General features: G+C 38.4%; 1 protein-coding gene across 1 annotated transcript in view; it reads left to right on the top strand.

The window, feature by feature from the left end:
* TNFSF8 (TNF superfamily member 8) overlaps window positions 1–14,800 on the top strand; it is a 37,320-nt gene extending 22,520 nt beyond the window's left edge. Inside the window, exons 3-4 of the mRNA XM_036751759.1 lie at window positions 8,569–8,640; window positions 13,313–14,800. Of these exons, the coding sequence (XP_036607654.1) occupies window positions 8,569–8,640; window positions 13,313–13,710 (470 nt within the window). The 3' untranslated portion in view covers window positions 13,711–14,800. The remainder of the gene's footprint in view (window positions 1–8,568; window positions 8,641–13,312) is intronic.
* Window positions 14,801–18,514: the final 3,714 nt, after the last annotated feature.

Genomic DNA, 18,514 nt, shown 5'->3' with positions numbered 1-18,514 from the left:
GACCCATGTGATATTTCTTTGTATCCCTCAGCATAGTATATTGCATGAATGAATGGGGGAAAAAGAAACTTGAACTCACAGAACATGGTATTTTAGAACTGGAAAGGACCTTAGAGATTACTCTTTCTTTTTACAGATGAAGAAACGGAGACCCAGAGTGAAAAAGTAACTTGCACAAAATCACACAGTAAAATAGTAGCGGAGGTGGTACCCAAGTTCATTGACTTCTAATCCATCAAGACTACCTTTGCACAGAATGTAGCTTCTGAGCTTGGTCAATTTCATAATGAGTCAGTGTTTGTAAACACTAAGCACTTTGGCAGGACTGCCAGAATAGACCAGTCAGTCAATGGTCACTATTTGACTGACTAATCATTCCTACCAAAATGGTCTAACTGATTTGAATTGAGTGCAGACAGAACAGGAACCAGGCTTTTAAACAGTCGGCTGGAGAAACCCAAGTTCTCCTAACCAAGAAGTGTGTCACTTCAAGGCCCAAAACCTGGGTCTAAAGGTCCAGAGAAGCAGTCAGGGTCAAGGCCAGGAGTCCCATATGTAACAGCATCCTCCAATCTCTTCAGCCCACTTGAACTTCTAAGTAACTGCTTGAGCTGACCCATCAGTTTCAGGGCAAAGTTATGGGGGTGGGGGAAAAAGAAAGGAACAAAAAACTGATGAGCTTAAAGGTCACAGACCTCTTCAGAGAGTGTCACCAGACATAGACTCATAGCTGTTAAAACATGGATGGCTGAATCAGCAAATATTAGAAATGAAAGGAATCTGAGGCTCAAAGAAGAAATTTCTTCAAACTTCATTAAATTAAATATAATAATATAATTATTTTACTGCCATGAGTTTATCCCAGGTTCTGATGACTTCATGAATAGTAGCAAAGTCTATCAAGGAAAAGGCACACAAGGTCTTTGTGTTGTTGTTGAAAACAAAAAGCACAAAAGCCTTCCAATTCCACAAACATATATTAAGCATCTAATCTAGCATTTTAAAGACAAGGTGTAAGGTACTGGAATACAAAGAAAAAAAAAATTCATTGCCCTGAAGGAGTTTGCATTCTAGTGATAGAATAGATGTACAAAAATAAAGAGATACAAATAAATTTGATGAAGACCCAAAGGAGAATAGTGGAGAGGAAGGGATGTGTGTGAGAGATGTTGTAAACTGAGGATCAATAGGACTTAGAAACCAAGTGGATATGGGAGGTATGGGAGATGTAAGCGTTTAAGATGACTCTGACAGGGGTACCTTCACCAGAAATAGGGAAATTTGGAAGAGGGATAGGTTTAGGAACAAAGAGGAAGGGTTTGGTTTTGGACGCGTGCCATTTCATTTGCTAAAGAGACTTCCAAGTGGACATGTTTGGCTGATGAGGTGGTTCTGGAGTCCAGGGGAGAGGTTATGACTGGATATATAGATATCAATAAGTTGAACTTATGGGAGAAGATGAGATCACCAAGGGAGAATGTGTAGAGAGATAAGAAGAGGGTCCACGACAGAATCTAGAAGTAACCCTCCTTTGAAATGGGATGAGGCGGGAGATGGATGATGATTCAGCAAAGGAGACTAAGAAATAGCACTCAGGTACACAAAAGGAGAACAAGGAAAGAGAGTGGCATGGAAATCAAGGAACGATAGAGTTTCTAAAAAGAAAAGACAGTCAAAACTTTCAAAAATTACAGCCATCAAGGAGGATGAAAACTGAGACAAAGCCAAAAAACATAACAGTTAAAAAACTATCACTGATATGCTTGGCAAGATGGTGGTATTTATTTAAGCATAGATCCTCTACCTCCAATCATCTCAACTAAGAAGAATATTGCCAGATTTATAGTAATTAAAGGGCAGTTAGGTGGTACAGTGGTTAGAATGCCTGGACTGGAGTCAGGAAGACTCATCTCCCTGAGTTCAAATCTGGCCTCACATACTTACTAGAACTGTGACCCTAGGCAAGTCACTTAACCCTGTTTGCCTCAGTTTCCTCATCTGTCAAATAAGTTGGAGAAAGAAATGGCAAACTACACCAGTTTCTTTGCCAAGAACCCCCCAAATGAGGTCATGAAGAATTTAACGTGACTGAACAGCAGCAGTAATTAGATTCATCATCAGTAAGAGGAGACAAAATACTACCATGCAATGTAGCATCTTCCAAATTAGCAGCAAAAGCCTGAACTTCCTAAAGGTCTCACTCACCTAAACTACTTACTTCTTCCTCCAACCCTATTCCTGCCCCTTCTAGAAGTGAACCCTCAACCAAGAAGTGAAAATCTGTGGTCTTACCCAGTATTGAAACAGAAAGGGAGAAGGGAGAAAGGTATTGCAGAGCTGGCTAGCGGGGAAGTGGCTTCTATATCTTAGGGGAAGGGATCTAGACACCCAGCTGTATCCAGTCATCTCCTGGTGAAATTTGTATATGGCAGGAACCAAGCCAGACCCCCAAATCTGCCCACACAAAGAGGCTGAGCCACCAAACTTGTTTTGTAGAGGAAAACAGTGGCAGTGGCCACAGCAGAGGAAGGTGGAGGAACCAAACATCGAGGAGGTAAACCTAAGAAAAGCTACTAGGAATTCAATTGAATTTACTGTAAAGTCTGAAAAACTAAAAGGGTGGATGAAGGTCCAGCTTTGCCCCCCCGCCACCAACAGGGAAACCAACAATAAGATTCATAAAAATGGAAGGAAAATGAGTAAGAATCCACCCCAAAAAAAGAGTAACAAAATAGTGAATAAAAATTGTGATTTAAAAGAAAATGAGTCCTCCTCCCTCTGAAAAGAAAGATATAGAGGCAGACAGACAAAAAATTTGGAAGATTCCATAGAGATCGTGGAAAAATAGTAAGAAACTCCAGGAGAGTGCAAAAGAAAAAAAAAGCTTAAAGAATATGTTAGGATAGAAATTAAGTCAGAAATTGGAGTTCTCAACTCATCAATCAACAAGCATTTATTAAATATTTACTATAAGTGGGGGAAGTAGGAAGAAAAAAAAATCCCTGCCATCAAGGAGTTCACATGCTAATGGGAGCATGTACACATCTATAGGTACATACACTATATGTACAAAGTAGATACAAGGTGAGCTTAGAGGGGGAGTCATTGCCCACTGAAAGAACTGGGAAAAGACTGCTGCAAAAGATGGGATAAGAGCTGAATCTTGATGGAAACCAGAGATTTAAAAAGGCAGAGGCAGGAGTAAAATAAACAAAATGCACGGCTTGAAACACACAAAGGAAAACCTCAGCAAAGTAATAGCTCTGAAAAACAGTATGACAGATCTGGAATTCAGTAATAAGGGAAAGAAAAACTGGTGGAAGAAAAGCCAAAGGCAATGATTCTGAAAGAACACATAAATGCTATAAAAGCCAAAGCAAGTGGACTTCAACAACATGAACAAGAAGAACAAGCACAATACTCTTTACTTGACCCTACCATTCCCAAAAGCCATTGTCTTATTACTCACAGAATTCATAGAAACTCACAACTGAAAGACACTGAAAGCCATCTCATCCAATCCTACCTGAATAAGAATCTTTCTCTTATATCCAAGAGGTCATCTAGCCTCTACTTGAAAACCTCCAGTGAGGAAAAAGTATACTATCCTCTGAGGCATCCCATTCTTCTTCAGAAGAGCTCTAATTGTCAAGTTTTTTCCTTGTATCAAGCCTAAAGTTTCTCCTTGGCAATTTCATCCCAATTTTGCCCTCTAGAGCCAAGAATAACAAATCTAATGCCTAATTCCATTCAAGTTTTCAAAAGTTTGAAGACAGCTATTATATCCCCCCACCCACCCAAATCTCCTCTTCTCTAAGATATAGTATTTCAACCAATCTTCACATGGAATGAACTCAAGGCCTTTCACCATACATGAGTGCCTTCCCTCCAGATACTTTCTGGTTTATCAAATGTTCTTGCTAAACTGTGGTTCCAAATAGTAATAAGAATGATAAATTTAAAAGCCTGCATGCCGTATGCAGGAAGTAATTCCAGAAAATTGACCTGAAATTTTGAAAATCGAGATTAAAGCACTAATTGATAAAACTGGTAGGTTGTTAACAGAGGAAAACTCCAAGTTTAAAATTCCAAGGAAGGTTGTTGATAAGTTTTATATTTGCAGCATTAAATAATAAATTTTGCAAGTGACCGGGAAAAAGGCCTCCAATTCTGAAGGAAAGTCAGTTGTAATAGATCAGGATTACTTTAAATCGAAAATAAAAGATACAGAACAGCTGAAAAAGAAAAGGATCTCAGGATCCACCTCCAAAATAACATCTTTCAACGATGAACCTATTTATCAATGAAAAGATCTGAATATAAACCTTCAAAAGAAGAGAGCCATTTGAGTTATTTCTTTACAAAAAAAATGAGGAGTAGAGTATTTAATTTTCAAATATTACAAAGAAAAGAAACACCCTAAAGGCATGGAGTATGACTATCAAGAAAAGACTAAGCAAAGAAATCAATTATCTAATTTTCCAAGTCAAGACAAGCCTACTATTTCTTTAATTGAGGTTTGAAAGAAAAAGTAAAGAGAATTATTAAGGAATAAAAGAATACAATGAGGCTAAAGATTTAAGGGAATTGAAAGTCAGGAGAAAGGAAGGGGGAAGAATTGATTTAATAGTTTATGAACAATAAACCATGCTCTCCTACAAGTAAATGAATCAATTAAATGTGGGGTAGTAAGATAGTACAATTGTAACCTACTCAAATGGGAAAAAGGAAAACAAAAAATGGAGAGAGGGAGGAGTCCTAGGAATGAAATTTCATCCATCAGATGTATGTGTAAATAATGGATAATAATTTTCAGACTTTCATAGTATATGAGAGGTTGTTAAAGAGTCAGGTAAGAATAATGGAGGAGAAGGGATGAGAGGCAGGAAATGAAGACTTTTCCCTAGAAGGGAAAAGGAAATGGTATCATTGAAATGTTTCCATGGTGGGAGGAGGTAGAAGAGAGACAAGTGCCTCATAATAGGTTGCATTGGGGTAAATGGACGTTGGGAGTCCTTATAGGACAACTCACTCTGAACAAAGGTTGTGTTTCCCAATATTGCAACTGGCCTCAGGAAAGAAAATATACATGTACTGTCCTCTAGGTATGACAGAGAGAACATGGTGGGGTGGAAGAAGGTAAACATTGGGAGGGGTGAATGCTCATGATAAAGGTAGGGGATAAGGTCAGACCTCCTGCTTCAGAGTACAGACTGGCTTCTCCAATATGACATTACTTCTTTCTTGAGTTAATATACCAAGGAGTGAAACATAAAGAAGACTCTACAAAAAAAAATAAACAGTAAAAGGAGAAAATAAAGGTAATACCTCAAATGTGGGAATTCAGGAAAGGGATAGAGGAGCAAATTCAACTTTTGTGTCTCAGAAGCCCTACCTTTCATGAGGGACATGTCAGGAATAAAAAAGAAACATAAAAATGTATGGCCATTAATGAGAGAATAAAATTGAAAATAACCAAATAAGGATAGAAGTAAGGAAGAGGACAGAGTAAATGAAGATTTCTCTGAAAAGAGTGCCACAATAGAGTATTATTTAAGAGATTGATGTAGAAGAATGATGGAGGAGGATTTGGAATGACAATCTCATCTGGATGAAGAGAAAGAGGTGAAATTAGAAAGGAGAGAGAGAAATTAGTGATTTAAGTAAATGCTGCTAATAGCTAGAAGCTGGGGACGCCCAGATATTGAAGCTTTTGGTCTTCAGCACTTTAATTGCAAGATGGCTTTTATTAAGAAGTACTGAATTAACTAATTCCAGTGAGCTTAAGCACAATTCCAAGGATGGCTGATCCTAATTAAATTTTCTTGTATGTGTTATAGAAATAATTGTCCTCCTTGCTCTGCTGATAGAATACTCTCACCTCTACCCCCACCAACATGCAGCTAATACCATTCTATATTATTTGAGAGCCTTAAATGACTTCAAAAGAAGAGAATGATTTTAAATATCTACTCTTCCACCCAGTAAAACAGAGAACACAAAGCCCTACATCTGGGACCGGAGACTTTTTCCGCACTGATAGGAAAGATAAGGCTTCCTTTGCAAAATACCAAAAAGACAAAATGCCAATTCTGTAACTGGAATTAACATACTGAGAAAATAGCTACTGATAGATACCACCAAAGATTTCAAATAATCAAAGTTACATATCAATGAGTTTGCCTAAATATTTACAGGGTGGAGTTAATAACATATATGCTTCAAATTATCTCCCGTAAAAATCTTATATTTAACAGTTATTCAAACAATAATATAAGACAAAGAGCCATTTCCCAATAGATAAGAGGTCAAAGTACATGATAACACAATTTTCAAAAGAAGAAATATGAACTATAAATGATATTAAAATACTCCTAATTGCTAATAGTGATTACTCATTACTACTAGTAAGAGGAATGTAAGTTAAAAGGATTCTCTGAATTTTCCCTTTCACGTGTTAAAGTGACAAAGATTTTAAAATGTAGAAATAATCAATGTTACAGTGTTGCTGGAAAATGGGCACACTAATATACTGTTAGTGGAGTTATAATTTGGGTCCTATTCTAGAAGGCATTTCAGTTTTATTTGAAAAAAGTCATATTTTTCTGACCTTTTGATCCAGTAATTCCAGGACTGGGCACACACCCCAAGGACCTCAAAATATTCAGAGCATCAATCAGGGATGTGCTGGTACATATTTAAGAGGTGGCTTTCTGGGGGGAAATTATATGCATGATACACTTGTTTTATTGAGAGGCAATCAGAGTTAAATGACTTGCCCAGGGTCATACAGTGAGTAAGGGTGTCTGAGGCCAGATTTGAACTCAGATCATCCAGACTCCAGTGCCAGTGTGCTTTATCTACTGCACCATCTAGCTGCTTTATGATATGCTTTTAAATTTAAACTAAATTATTAACATCTTCTCCAATACTTTTTTAAGTCTAACAATGAATAATAACTCAAGCCCTGATTTCTGGCCAATTTCTGAACAATAAATGTTTACACTGAAAATTTAACAATTAGCCCTGATGAGCTGGCTTCAGAAGGCAGGGAAAATAGGAAACAAAGTGGGAGTTCATCATTTGAGGAAGGATGAAACAAAGTTATGTTTGTTAATTATATTAACAAACTAACAAATTAACAAAGTATGTTAATTATATTAACATACTTAACAAAGTATGTTAATATAATGGAATGATATAATGCTATAAGAAATTATGACTACGAGAGAATCAGAGAAACATGTGAAGTCTTCTATGAACTACTACAAAGTCAGTAAAGCAGAAGTGGAGGACAATAAACAGTAAGTTGATGTAAATCAAAACATGAATCAAATATGCCTAATTCCAATTAAGCAAAATGTCATAGAGAACACTTGAGGAAACCTACTCTGTGTAGATAGGTGAGGGATGCAGGTGCCAAATGCTATAATACTATCCAACATGACTGCTGTGTGAGTTGTTTTTCCTTACCTACTTTTCTCTGTTACAAGAGTGGGTTCTATCTGGGAGTGCATATTGAAAGTGACTCTATGGTAAAAAGCAATTTTTAAAGACCATTGATATAAACAGGAAAATTATAAATGCTGGAGAAGATGTGGGAAAATTGCATTGTTGGTGGAGTTGTGAACTGATCCAACCATTTTGGAGAGCAATTTACAACTATTCCCAAAGGGCTGTAACATACCCTTTGACTGGGCAATACCACTTCTAGGACTGTATCCCAAAGAGATCATACAAATGGGAAAAGGACTTACATGTACAAAAATATTTATGGCAGCTCTTTTCGTGGTGGCAAAGAATTGGAAATTGAGGGGATGCCCATCAATTGGGGAATGGCTGAACAAGTTTTGGTATATGAATGTAATGGAATACTATTGTGCTATAAGAAAGGATGAGCATGTGGACTTCAGAAAAACCTAGAAAGACTTATATGAACTGATACTGAGTGAAATGAGCAGAACCAGGAGAGAGACAGAGAGAGAGGGGGGAGAGGCAGGAGGAGAGAGAGAGAACAGAGACAGTGACATAGACAGAGCTGGAGAGGGAACTGCCAGAGGAAACATGAGAGAATGTCATGAAAAGAGATTAGCCTCAGCAAAGAAATGGACTACCTACCTGTTCTTCAGAAACTAGAATACAGGATGAAAGGCCAATTGAAGATATAAAGAGATTTGAGGTGGGGAGGAGGAGATATGAGGGTGAATTCATTCCCTATCTTCATAAAATATTAAATGTTTTATATTTCTTTGGTGCTATTACTGTACTTGATCGTGATAGCTGGCCTTGTCTTCTCCCTCTGAACGGAAGCCTCCCTTCCCACTGCACTGTAAGCATCTGTCAACATCTTTTCCTTCTCTCATTTTATATAGCAATAATTAGGTATTCATCACCATGGATATCACTGAAAAATAGTTAATGGTCAAAGAGGAGAAAGCTGCTCCCTTGAGAGTGGAAAAGAAATTGTCATTATTCTAAATCAAGGGCCATGGAGGGTTATCAGGAATATGTCTACTATTCCCAAATGTAGAAATAAAACTTTCACATTTCTCTGACTTTTGCTTTTAGGAAATTGCTCATCGGACATCTTAAGTATCCTGAGGAAGCCTCTAGGGAGTGAGTCATCAGCATATCTACAAGGTCAGTAATCGAGTTCCATTTATCCAATCCTTCAAATCCTCCTTAAAATCTTGAATCTGTTTCTTGTTCAGTGGTTTCAGTCATGTACAAGTCTCCATGAACCCATTTGGGGTTTTCTTAGCAAAGATACTGGAGTGATTTGCCGTTGCTTCTCCAGCTCATTTTACAGATGAGGATACTGAGGCAAACAGTGTTAAGTGACTTGCCCAGGGTCACACAGCTAGTATGTGTCTGAGGTCAGATTTGAACCCAGGTCTTCCTGACTCTAGGCCTGGCACTCTATCCGCTAAGCCACCTAGCTTTTTGCATAACTTCTAAAGGTCATTTCTCTATTTAGTCACTGATGGATGGATGGATGGATAGATGAAAAGAAAGAAGGAAGGAAGGAAGGAAGGAAGGAAGGAAGGAAGGAAGGAAGGAAGGAAGGAAGGAAGGAAGGAAGGAAGGAAGGAAAATGCATTTATTAAGAACTTATTATATGTCAATTCCATTTTAAGCCTGGGGACACAAAAGCAATACATTTCCTGACATCAAGATACTTTCATTCTATTAAGGGGAGATAATACATACTATAAAAGGAAATAGTAGCCAGGGATTTATGTTTTGGTTTGCAAAGTCACAGGGATGATAAGTGGAGCCTAGGGCAGTAACTTGGCAAATCCTTTCCAGTAGTAACAGTAATGTTGATTTGATTATGGCTCCAGATCTGGAAAGTTGGGCGGGGAGAGTGGAAGAGAGAAAGTCTATAGTGGTGGTAGAGCAGCAGACAAGAAGATGGCCAGAATATAAACTGAAGTATGATTGGATTTGGCTAGATATGAGGGGACAGGAGGACCAGGGTGGGAGTTCCAAATATGACTCAAAGAATCATTGAATTTTACCATGCTTACATGACTTTTGACCATCTCCTTCATGGCTACTAAAACCAGACACTCAATAGAATGACCAACTCTAGGCCTTTATTTGCACCAATAAGATGTGTTAAATATACTGCAAACTGCTCTGCCTGTCTGATTGAGATCTTAATGAACAAGCCCAAAATCTTTTTGCATATTGCTAGATGCTTTTGTCAAGAGGCAGATGTTTAGATGAAACACTAAAATGTGCTGCTGTTCCAAAGCCTGAGTGGAAGAGAAATCAAACATTGGCCATAAGTCTTTGTCATTAGCCACAGTCAACTTATTTTCCTTTTTTAATTTGTTTTTGCTAGTGAATTAAATCTGACCATTAGCAAATGATTTGCTTCAGAGATCAGAGAGAAAATGTTTTTTACCTTCCATGACAAAAGAGAAGCCGTATAGAAGCAGCAGTTAAAGCTACTAACTTTAACTTCTCTGTTTCAAAAGTTAATAATAATAACTGGCATTGATATAGTGCCTACCATGTGCCAAGTACTGTGTTAAATTTTTTTTTTACAAATATCATCTCATTTGATCCTCACAACAACCCTGGGAGGTAGGTGTTATTGTTGTCCCATTTTACAGTGGAGGAAACTGAGACAAAGAGGTTAAGTGACTTGCTCAAGGTCATACAGCTAGGAAGTATCTCAGGTCAGATGTGAACTTAGGTATTCCTGCTTCCGGGCCCAGTACTCTTCGCATTGTTCCATCTAAATGTCATTTTATTGGTGAAGGCTAGTTTTAACAAGGTCAGTCCCAGCAACACGGAGTTGTAGAATCTCAGAGTTGAAAGAGACTCTAAAGATCATCTAGTCTAACCTGTGCCTGAAATCTCTCCATGGCAATTAATAATAATATAAAATAGATAACTTTGAGGTATGAAATTGAAAAGTTTCTGCATCAACACAATGTAACTAAGACAAGAATAGAGGTAATCAATTGAGGAAAAAAATCTTTGTATCAAATATTTTTGATAAGGATCAGATATCCAAGATGTTGTTCAGTTATTTCTGTCATGCCCAACTCTTAGTGATCCCATTTGGGGTTTTTCTGGCAAAGATACTGTAGTGGTTTGCCATTTCTTTTTCCAGCTCATTTTACAGATGAGGAAACTGAGGCAAACAGGGTTAAGTGACTTGTCCAAGGTCACACAGCTAGTAAGTGTCTGAGGCCATATTTGAACTCAGGTCTTCCTGACTCCAGGCCTGGTGCTGTATCCTGAGCCACCTGGCTAAGAAATGCATGACCAAAAGTCATTCCCCAATAGATAAGTGGTCAAAATATATGAACAAATGCCTCTCAAAAGAATAGCAAACTATTAACAACCATATGAAAGAATGTTTCAAATCATTAATAATAGCAAAACAACTCTTAGTTTCACTTTACATCCAACAAATTGATAAAGATGACTAAGAATAGTCAATGTTAGAGGGGTTATGGATAGACAGACACATTAACACATTCTTAGTAATGCTTTCTTTCAACGGGTCTAAGCATTCTAGAAAGTAATTTGCATATTTGACTAAACCTATCCATGCCCGTCTAGGAATATAACAATGATAAAAAGAAAGGTGACAGATAGATAGAGACATAGAGGCATATATATATATATATATATATATATATATATATATATATATATATACACAGAGAGAGAGAGAGAGAGAGAATATGTATATGTAGAGTGTATGTATATATATATATATATATATGGAAAGATGGGGGGGGAGAGAGAGAGAGAGAGAGAGAGAGAGAGAGAGAGAGAGAGAGCTGTAAAGAACTTGAAACCAATAGATGCTCATTGCTTGGAGAATGGCTAAACAAATCATGATAGATTAATGTAATGGAATAGCATCACTGTTTTATAGGAAATGGTAAATACAGGAAAGTCTGGGAAGACATGAAATAGTGCATAGTTAAACAAATAGAACCAAGAAACAATATCTCCAATGATTACAGCAATATAAATGGAAACAATAAAACATAGAAACTGAATGTTGTGAAATTATAATAACCAAGCTTGGCTCCAAAGAAGAGCTAGGAGAAGGAACCTCTCCCGCTTCTTTATAGAGGTGGAAGGTCATGGAAAACAGTATACGATGTCAGACATTTTTGTTGTTTTATTTTGCCAAACCATATTTTTTTTGTTTTTCTCTCCTTTATTCTTCATTATAAGAAATAGATCTCTGAGAGGAGAAGGTAGAGTTACATTGGGAATACTAGGTGATGTAAAAAAAATAAAACAAAAATATCAATACAATTTTGTTTAAATAAAAACAGAAATTCCCTCTACAACATCCCTGAAAAGTGGCTATCCAACTTGAAGATCTCCAGTAAACAGAAACTCATTATCTTCTGAAGTCACCCATTCTACCTTTGAATAGATGTAATTAATAGAAAGTGTTTGGTTTGTTTGTGTTTTCCTCTATGCCAAGCTTGTGGCACAATGGAAAGCATGCTACATTTGAAGTTCAAAGACTTGTTGAAATCCCAGCTCTGCTACTTACTACCTGTGAAACTTTGGGCAAATTACTTCTTCAGATCTGTTTCCTCATTTAAAAAATCAAGGTATTGAACTTGATGGCCTCTAAGCTACCTTCTGGTTCAAAATCTATGATCCAATGAAACTATGATCCATTAGATGAAACTTCCACTCATTGCTACAAGTTCTTCCTTTGGGGACATATAGAATGAACTGTGCATGTGACAGTCCTTGGGAGGACAAGCAGGATGGTGAAGATCCTCAGCTTCACGATACATGAGGATCAGTCAAAGCAACTGGGGATGTTGAGCTTGGAGAAGAGAAGACTTAGGGAAATAGGGAAGAAGGGATGAGAGCTGCTTACAAGTATTTGAGGGACTATCATGTGTAGTTGATATTAGACTTGTCCTGTTGAACCCCAGAGGGTGAAACAAGGAACAATGTGTGCAAGATGCAAGGAGGCAAATGTAGGCTTGATATGGGGAGGGGGGAGGACGCTAAGAATTAGAGCTATCGAAATATGGAAGGGGCTATTTCAGGAGGAAGTAGGTTCTCCCTCATAGGGAAGGAAGGTGAGGCTTCAAGCCAAGGCTGGATGACCACTTGATGGGTGTGTTGCAGGGGGGATTTGGGTAGGACTGGATGGCCACTGAGATACCTTCCAACTCTGAGATTTCATGGTTCAGTGAGTCTTTGAAATATCTTATTCATAAGCATCGTGATAGTAATAGTAATAATATTAACTGCTAGTATGTATATGGTGATATAAAGCTTACAAAGTGCTTTAATGGGGGCAGCTAGGTGACACAGTGAGTAGAGTACCGGTCCTGGAGTCAGGAGGACCTGAGTTCAAATCTGGCCTCAGACACTTAACACACTTACTAGCTGTGTGACCTTGGGCAAGTCACTTAACCCCAATGGCCCTGCCTTCCCCCATCCAAAAAACAGAAGAAAGTGCTTTAATATATTATCTCATTTAATCCTCACTACAGCCCTGGGAGGTAGGTGCTATTATTATCACCATATTACAGATAAAGAAACTGAGGCAGAGATAAAATAACATAGCAAGTTAAGTGTCTAAGACAGGATTTAAACTCAGGTGTTCTTGATTCTAATACCAATGTTCTATCCACTGTGCAAACTAGCTGTCTCTGACAGAGATCCTGCACTTACTGTGTTCTCAAAGACCCCCCAATGCCTTGACTATTCTAATTAAACACTCTTATCAGATCACGTGGACCATTTCCCAAATGCACACAACAATCCTGTTCTTTTATGTTTCCCTTTCCAGTTTCAAAGTCAGTACGCAGTTCCAAACTGACCTGGAACAAAGATGGCATCCTCAATGGCATTGGATATCATGATGGAAATCTGATCATCCAGTCTCCAGGCTGGTACATCATCTATTGCCAATTGCAATTTGTTGTGCCAGATTGCCCAGACAATCCTGTTGACCTGAAGTTGGAACTTCTCATCGATAACCAAACAAAGAAGCACACTTTGGTTACTGTATGTGAATCAAAAACAGAAACAAAGAACGTCTACAGGAACCTCTCCCAGTTCTTTCTGGAGAATCTAAATGTCAACAACACCGTGTCCATCAAGGTCAAGGAATTCCAATATGTGGATACAAATACCTTTCCTCTTGACAGCGTGTTGGCAGCCTTCAAGTACAGCAATTCTAACTGACCAACCTCATTTGGGCCTTGGAGACAAACCATCCAATACCACACACCATTTATAGCTTTTCGTTGACTAAAGGGGAAAAAAGAAGCCTTTTCACTGGAGATCTGTATCATTAGATTAAAACCCCAAAGAGTGTGAAACATATGCCTCCCCCACTTTCATTCATCACTCCTTCTGTGATGATAAGAGTGGCTCTTGGTGGAACTGTCTTTCAGAAGGGAGACAAAAGGAATTTCAATCACACAGAGACATACTCCCCAAGCATCCACACCTAAAATTCCAAATCAGTGAAAGATTGATGAAGCAAAAAAGACTGGGCTACCTCTACCTACAGTATGATTTTATGATAATGCCCAGAATATTACAGTAAATGGCTGGACTGGGCAGGGAATCACAAGGTCTGAAACACAATAGGGAGAATTCCCTACAACAGGCCACTCCAATGCTCAGATAGGAGTATGGGGGAAATCTATTTAAAAACAAGAGATTATTCAAAGCAAGACTAATTAGATGGGATGCTTAGCAAACTATTAACTAAGGCTTATATTTATTCCAATTAAGAGCAACCCATATCAAGCACATGCAAGCATTGGCCTCCTGCTGCCTCAAAACATGCAGTGCCATGTGTTCGATGAACGTTAGCTGGTAACAACGACTATATTGCGTGGCAGTCATAGAGGCAGCAAATGGCTGCTGCTACAGATGCCTGGAGTCCTTCTCTTTTGAATGGAAGAGAAATAGCTGTATATGGCTTGAACCCTCACTTCCCTTAGTCTTTATGCTGATCCCAATTCCTGCAAGTGCTTCCCCAGAAAATAATTAGATGCAGGGCTAGGTAACAATGTTGGAAAGGGCAGGGGGGAACCTTAATTCTTGGCAGGACTAATAGGCCATCATTATGATCTTGAAGATAATAGAAGAAAATCCTAAAGACTACAATAAACTTCACTGGTTGGGTTGGAATAAGAAAGGTTGTGATAAACAAATGCCTCAGTACAACAACTGTATTTGTAGCCACCCAGACATCTGGGCAAAAGCATGTGATTGGAGAGATAACCCAAGGGGAAGTGGCTTCATGCAGTAGGTGTATTCCTGTCTTGTATACAAATTAAAGTTTGATAAATCAAAATCTCTCTTCCAGTGGTTTTCATCAGAACTGCAGAGACTCTCATGACTTTCTTTGGGCTTTTAGTTTCAGTGTTCAGCAGTTCCTCAGCCGTGATCTTTCAAACACTTTCTCTCCCTCTCTGTCTCACCCCAGTCCAGCTTCTCTGTTAAGCAACAATCTGTAAATACCTAAACACATTCAGGAAAATCATTATTTCATAATCACTATCCTCACTCATATTTATGATTATTAAGCACTTTCACATTCATTTCATTTGATCCTTACAACAGAAGGGAAAGCCAAAGTCCTGAGAAATAAAATTAATTTGCCTTAAGTCACATGGCTACTAAGTGTTAAAAGTCAGGAGAAAAACTCGGGTCACTTGATTCAAACTCCCAAGATTGTCAGGAATCTTGTGATAAAGGTAAATACTCTTTAATAATAGAATTGGTGAATGCTTGTCTGAATAATAAATGTAAACTATTTCTTTAAGGTTTCAAAAATCAACCTCCAAAGGGCAATATGAAGAAGGCATGATTAGAGAAATTTTGTCTAATAAAGGTTTTAGTGGACTGCTGTATGCTAGTTTGAGTCAATAGTGTAATTGTCAGCCAGAGAAACTAATGTAATCTAGGGCTGCATTAAGGGAAGCAAGGAGGGGATAGGTTTGCTGTACACTGTTATAGTCAGATCGCATCTAAAGGATTGTGTTCAGTTTGGAGTGCCACCATTTTAGTAAGGATATTGGTAAGGGTGAAACTGTCTGAAGGAGGGCAGTCAGGATAACTAAACATCTTGAGGAGACTAAATATCTCATATGACACATGAAAATGGGTTGAAAGAATTGGAGATGTTTAATTTGGAGAAAAGCTGACACAGTAGGACTATAATAGCTATTTTCAGCTATTTGGAGGGTTGTCCAGTGCAAGAAGGATTAGATTTGTTCTATTTGGCCCAGAGGGCAGAACCAATCAATCAATGAACATTTATTAAGTACTTACTATGTGCTAGGTGGCAGTTAGGTGGCACAGTGAATAAAGCTCAGGCCAGGAGTCAGGAAGCCCTGAGTTCAAATCAGGCCTCAGACAACGTGTGATCCTAGGCAAGTCATTTAATTCTACTTTCTCCAATTCCTCATCTGTAAAATGGGCTGGAGAAGGAATTGGCAAAGTGCTCTCTCTCTTTGCCAAGAAAACCCCAAATGAGGTTATGAAGAGTTGGACACGACTGAAATGTCTGAACGGTATGTTCCAGGCACTGTGCTATGTGCTAGGAATGCAAATACAAGTAGAAAGACAGTGCCTCCCCTCAAGGAGCTTCCTCTATAATGGAAGAAAACAACATATAAAAGGAGGCTGAAAAGGAAGATTGGGAGGAGGAAGGTGTTCCCGAGTTCAGCCTGGAGCTGCTGTTGCCAGAAACCAAGATGGCCCAATTACATATCTTTCTTCCCTATGAATAACTTCAGCTCAGAGAATTCCAATGAGTCCACTGGGTTTGATGTGGGCAGCTATGTATTAAAAAATAAAATCAGAGAACTAATCTAAAGAAAGTATAAGGTCATAAAGTCTATCAATCTAGGTCTCAGCCTTTCCATGTTGCGATCTTCCCCCTCCAGTTCTGAGCATTTCCCTCTCCTCTCATGACCCTGGTATCTTCAAACACACTCCCCTCAGGTACTTCAGACCATAGAGAAGATAAGTGACTGATAACAACTGAGTCTTCTCCAAGGCCCCATCTCCCCTAGATAGAGTAACATTTTAACAAGGATCAAAGCTTTCAGCCAAGGGTATAAAACTCTGGCAGTATTAGACTCAATAGGACATTTGGTGGGAACAAGTGGACCCTCCCAACACCCCTGAAATTTCAATGAATATTGTCTCCCTGGGAAGACCTACTATATTGTAAGTACCTTGAAAGCAGGGACCATGTCTCGTTTTCCTTTGTACCTCCTCCCGTACTTAACACAGTGTTTGTACATAGGCATTTTATAAATGTTTGTTGAGTTAAGGTTGAATGAATCGAACATGTACTATCTAAATTAACTCTTCAGATTAACTGCACACAGACCAGAAAAGGACAGGCTGTGAAATAACCTTAAAAATTACGTAGCCCGTTCCCCTTATTCTATAGAAGAGAAGACTACAGCCCAGAGAGAAAAACAACACACCCATGGTTACACAGCTTGAGGTCCCAACTTCATATGGTTGACGATGTGCCCAAATCAAACCTGCTGCTTAAGTTAATAGTTTATGTCCACTGGTATAATATTACCTATTTATAGTAAACTTTGCGATGATCTTCAGGGCCATACACAGGTATCCTTGCCATCATCTCATTCATTTCACCATTTGCTGGTGTTTGTATTGAACCATGAGCCAAGAGTGGGCAAAATGTTCCTCGCTTCTTAATTACTTTGCTGTAAGATTGAAAGGCAGTGGAACATAATAATTAAAATGAGATTTAAGGATTGTCTGTGGATCCTGTCTGTCTGTGTGATCTTTGTCCCTGACAATTAAGAGTTCACTATATATGCCATCAATATCCACTCCATTATGACCCTGCTGTTGGGTCATAAGACAAACATTTATGTGAAAGGTGGGATCATTATATGAGACTTTTGCAGTGTAGAACCTATTCAAGACACATAATTTGGCCCTTTTTATCCTAGTTAGAAGGATGAAAAGCAGATCGAACCTAGAACTCAGTCAGCCAAAGCCAATCCTCCCACCCCTAACATATACATATGCACCTTTGTTATAATAAAATCTATATCATCATAAGGTAATTATGAGTGGCCCCAGCCATTGGTAGGGGTCCACTGTATATAATGGTCATTACACCAAACATACTGTCCTGAATATAGCTCTTTTTGTTCAAGCAAAGTCATAATTGACAATTGTGGCACACAGGGAAAGCAACATAAAACATAACTTCACATCAGCTTTTAAAGTTCTGCTGGGGAAGGGAGGAAGGTCAGGAAGAACCTGGATACTGCTCTGTGGATAGAAGGTAGAGAATGGAGCAAGGCCAGAATTAGGGAGGTAGGGAGTAGGGTGGAGTAGGGTGGGCCAAAGAAGAACTATCTGGTAGTTTCTTATTTTAACTAGTTATTCTTGAAAACTAGGTGCTGAGCTCAGGTCCCAAAGGTGTACAAGAGTTACCAATTTCCTTTAAATTTCAGTGGCCTGAAGGAAAACTCCAGTCCTTCTGCCTTAGTTAAGTTTCCATGACTAAGAAAAATAAGCTTATACCTCCTTCCCAATAGCTCTCTGGATCACAATATTTTCCTTAGATATTATTAGTTCACTACATTTTAAGGGGTCTTTCACAGCCCTTCATTTATTTCCATATTGCATTCAGAATGTCCCTGTTTCCTGATTAACATGTACCAATAGCACAATCTGAACAGCTAAAGCCTAGAGAAGTTTCGAGTTCCTTTTGCATCCTATTTATAAAGCACGTCTCCAGGATATGCGAGAAATAGAAAATGAGAACAGATTGCTTTTTTTTTTCTCCAGAAGAAAAAAGAAAAGTTTTTTTGTTTTTTTAAAGAAAATTATATTTGCCTTGTCTTGTGTCTAAAATATCAGAAGCCTGAAAAAACAATCAGCAGTCTTCTAGATTTTTCAGGCTCTTGTCCACATTCCGCATTGCTACATCCCTCTAAACTTTTTAAAACATTAGAGCAGGAAAGAA

Source organism: Trichosurus vulpecula, chromosome 3 (genome assembly GCF_011100635.1).
Source record: "Trichosurus vulpecula isolate mTriVul1 chromosome 3, mTriVul1.pri, whole genome shotgun sequence".
Taxonomy (NCBI): Eukaryota; Metazoa; Chordata; class Mammalia; order Diprotodontia; family Phalangeridae; genus Trichosurus; species Trichosurus vulpecula.
The sequence above is the reverse complement of the archived record's forward strand: the minus strand, read 5'-3'. Positions and strand labels throughout refer to the sequence as shown.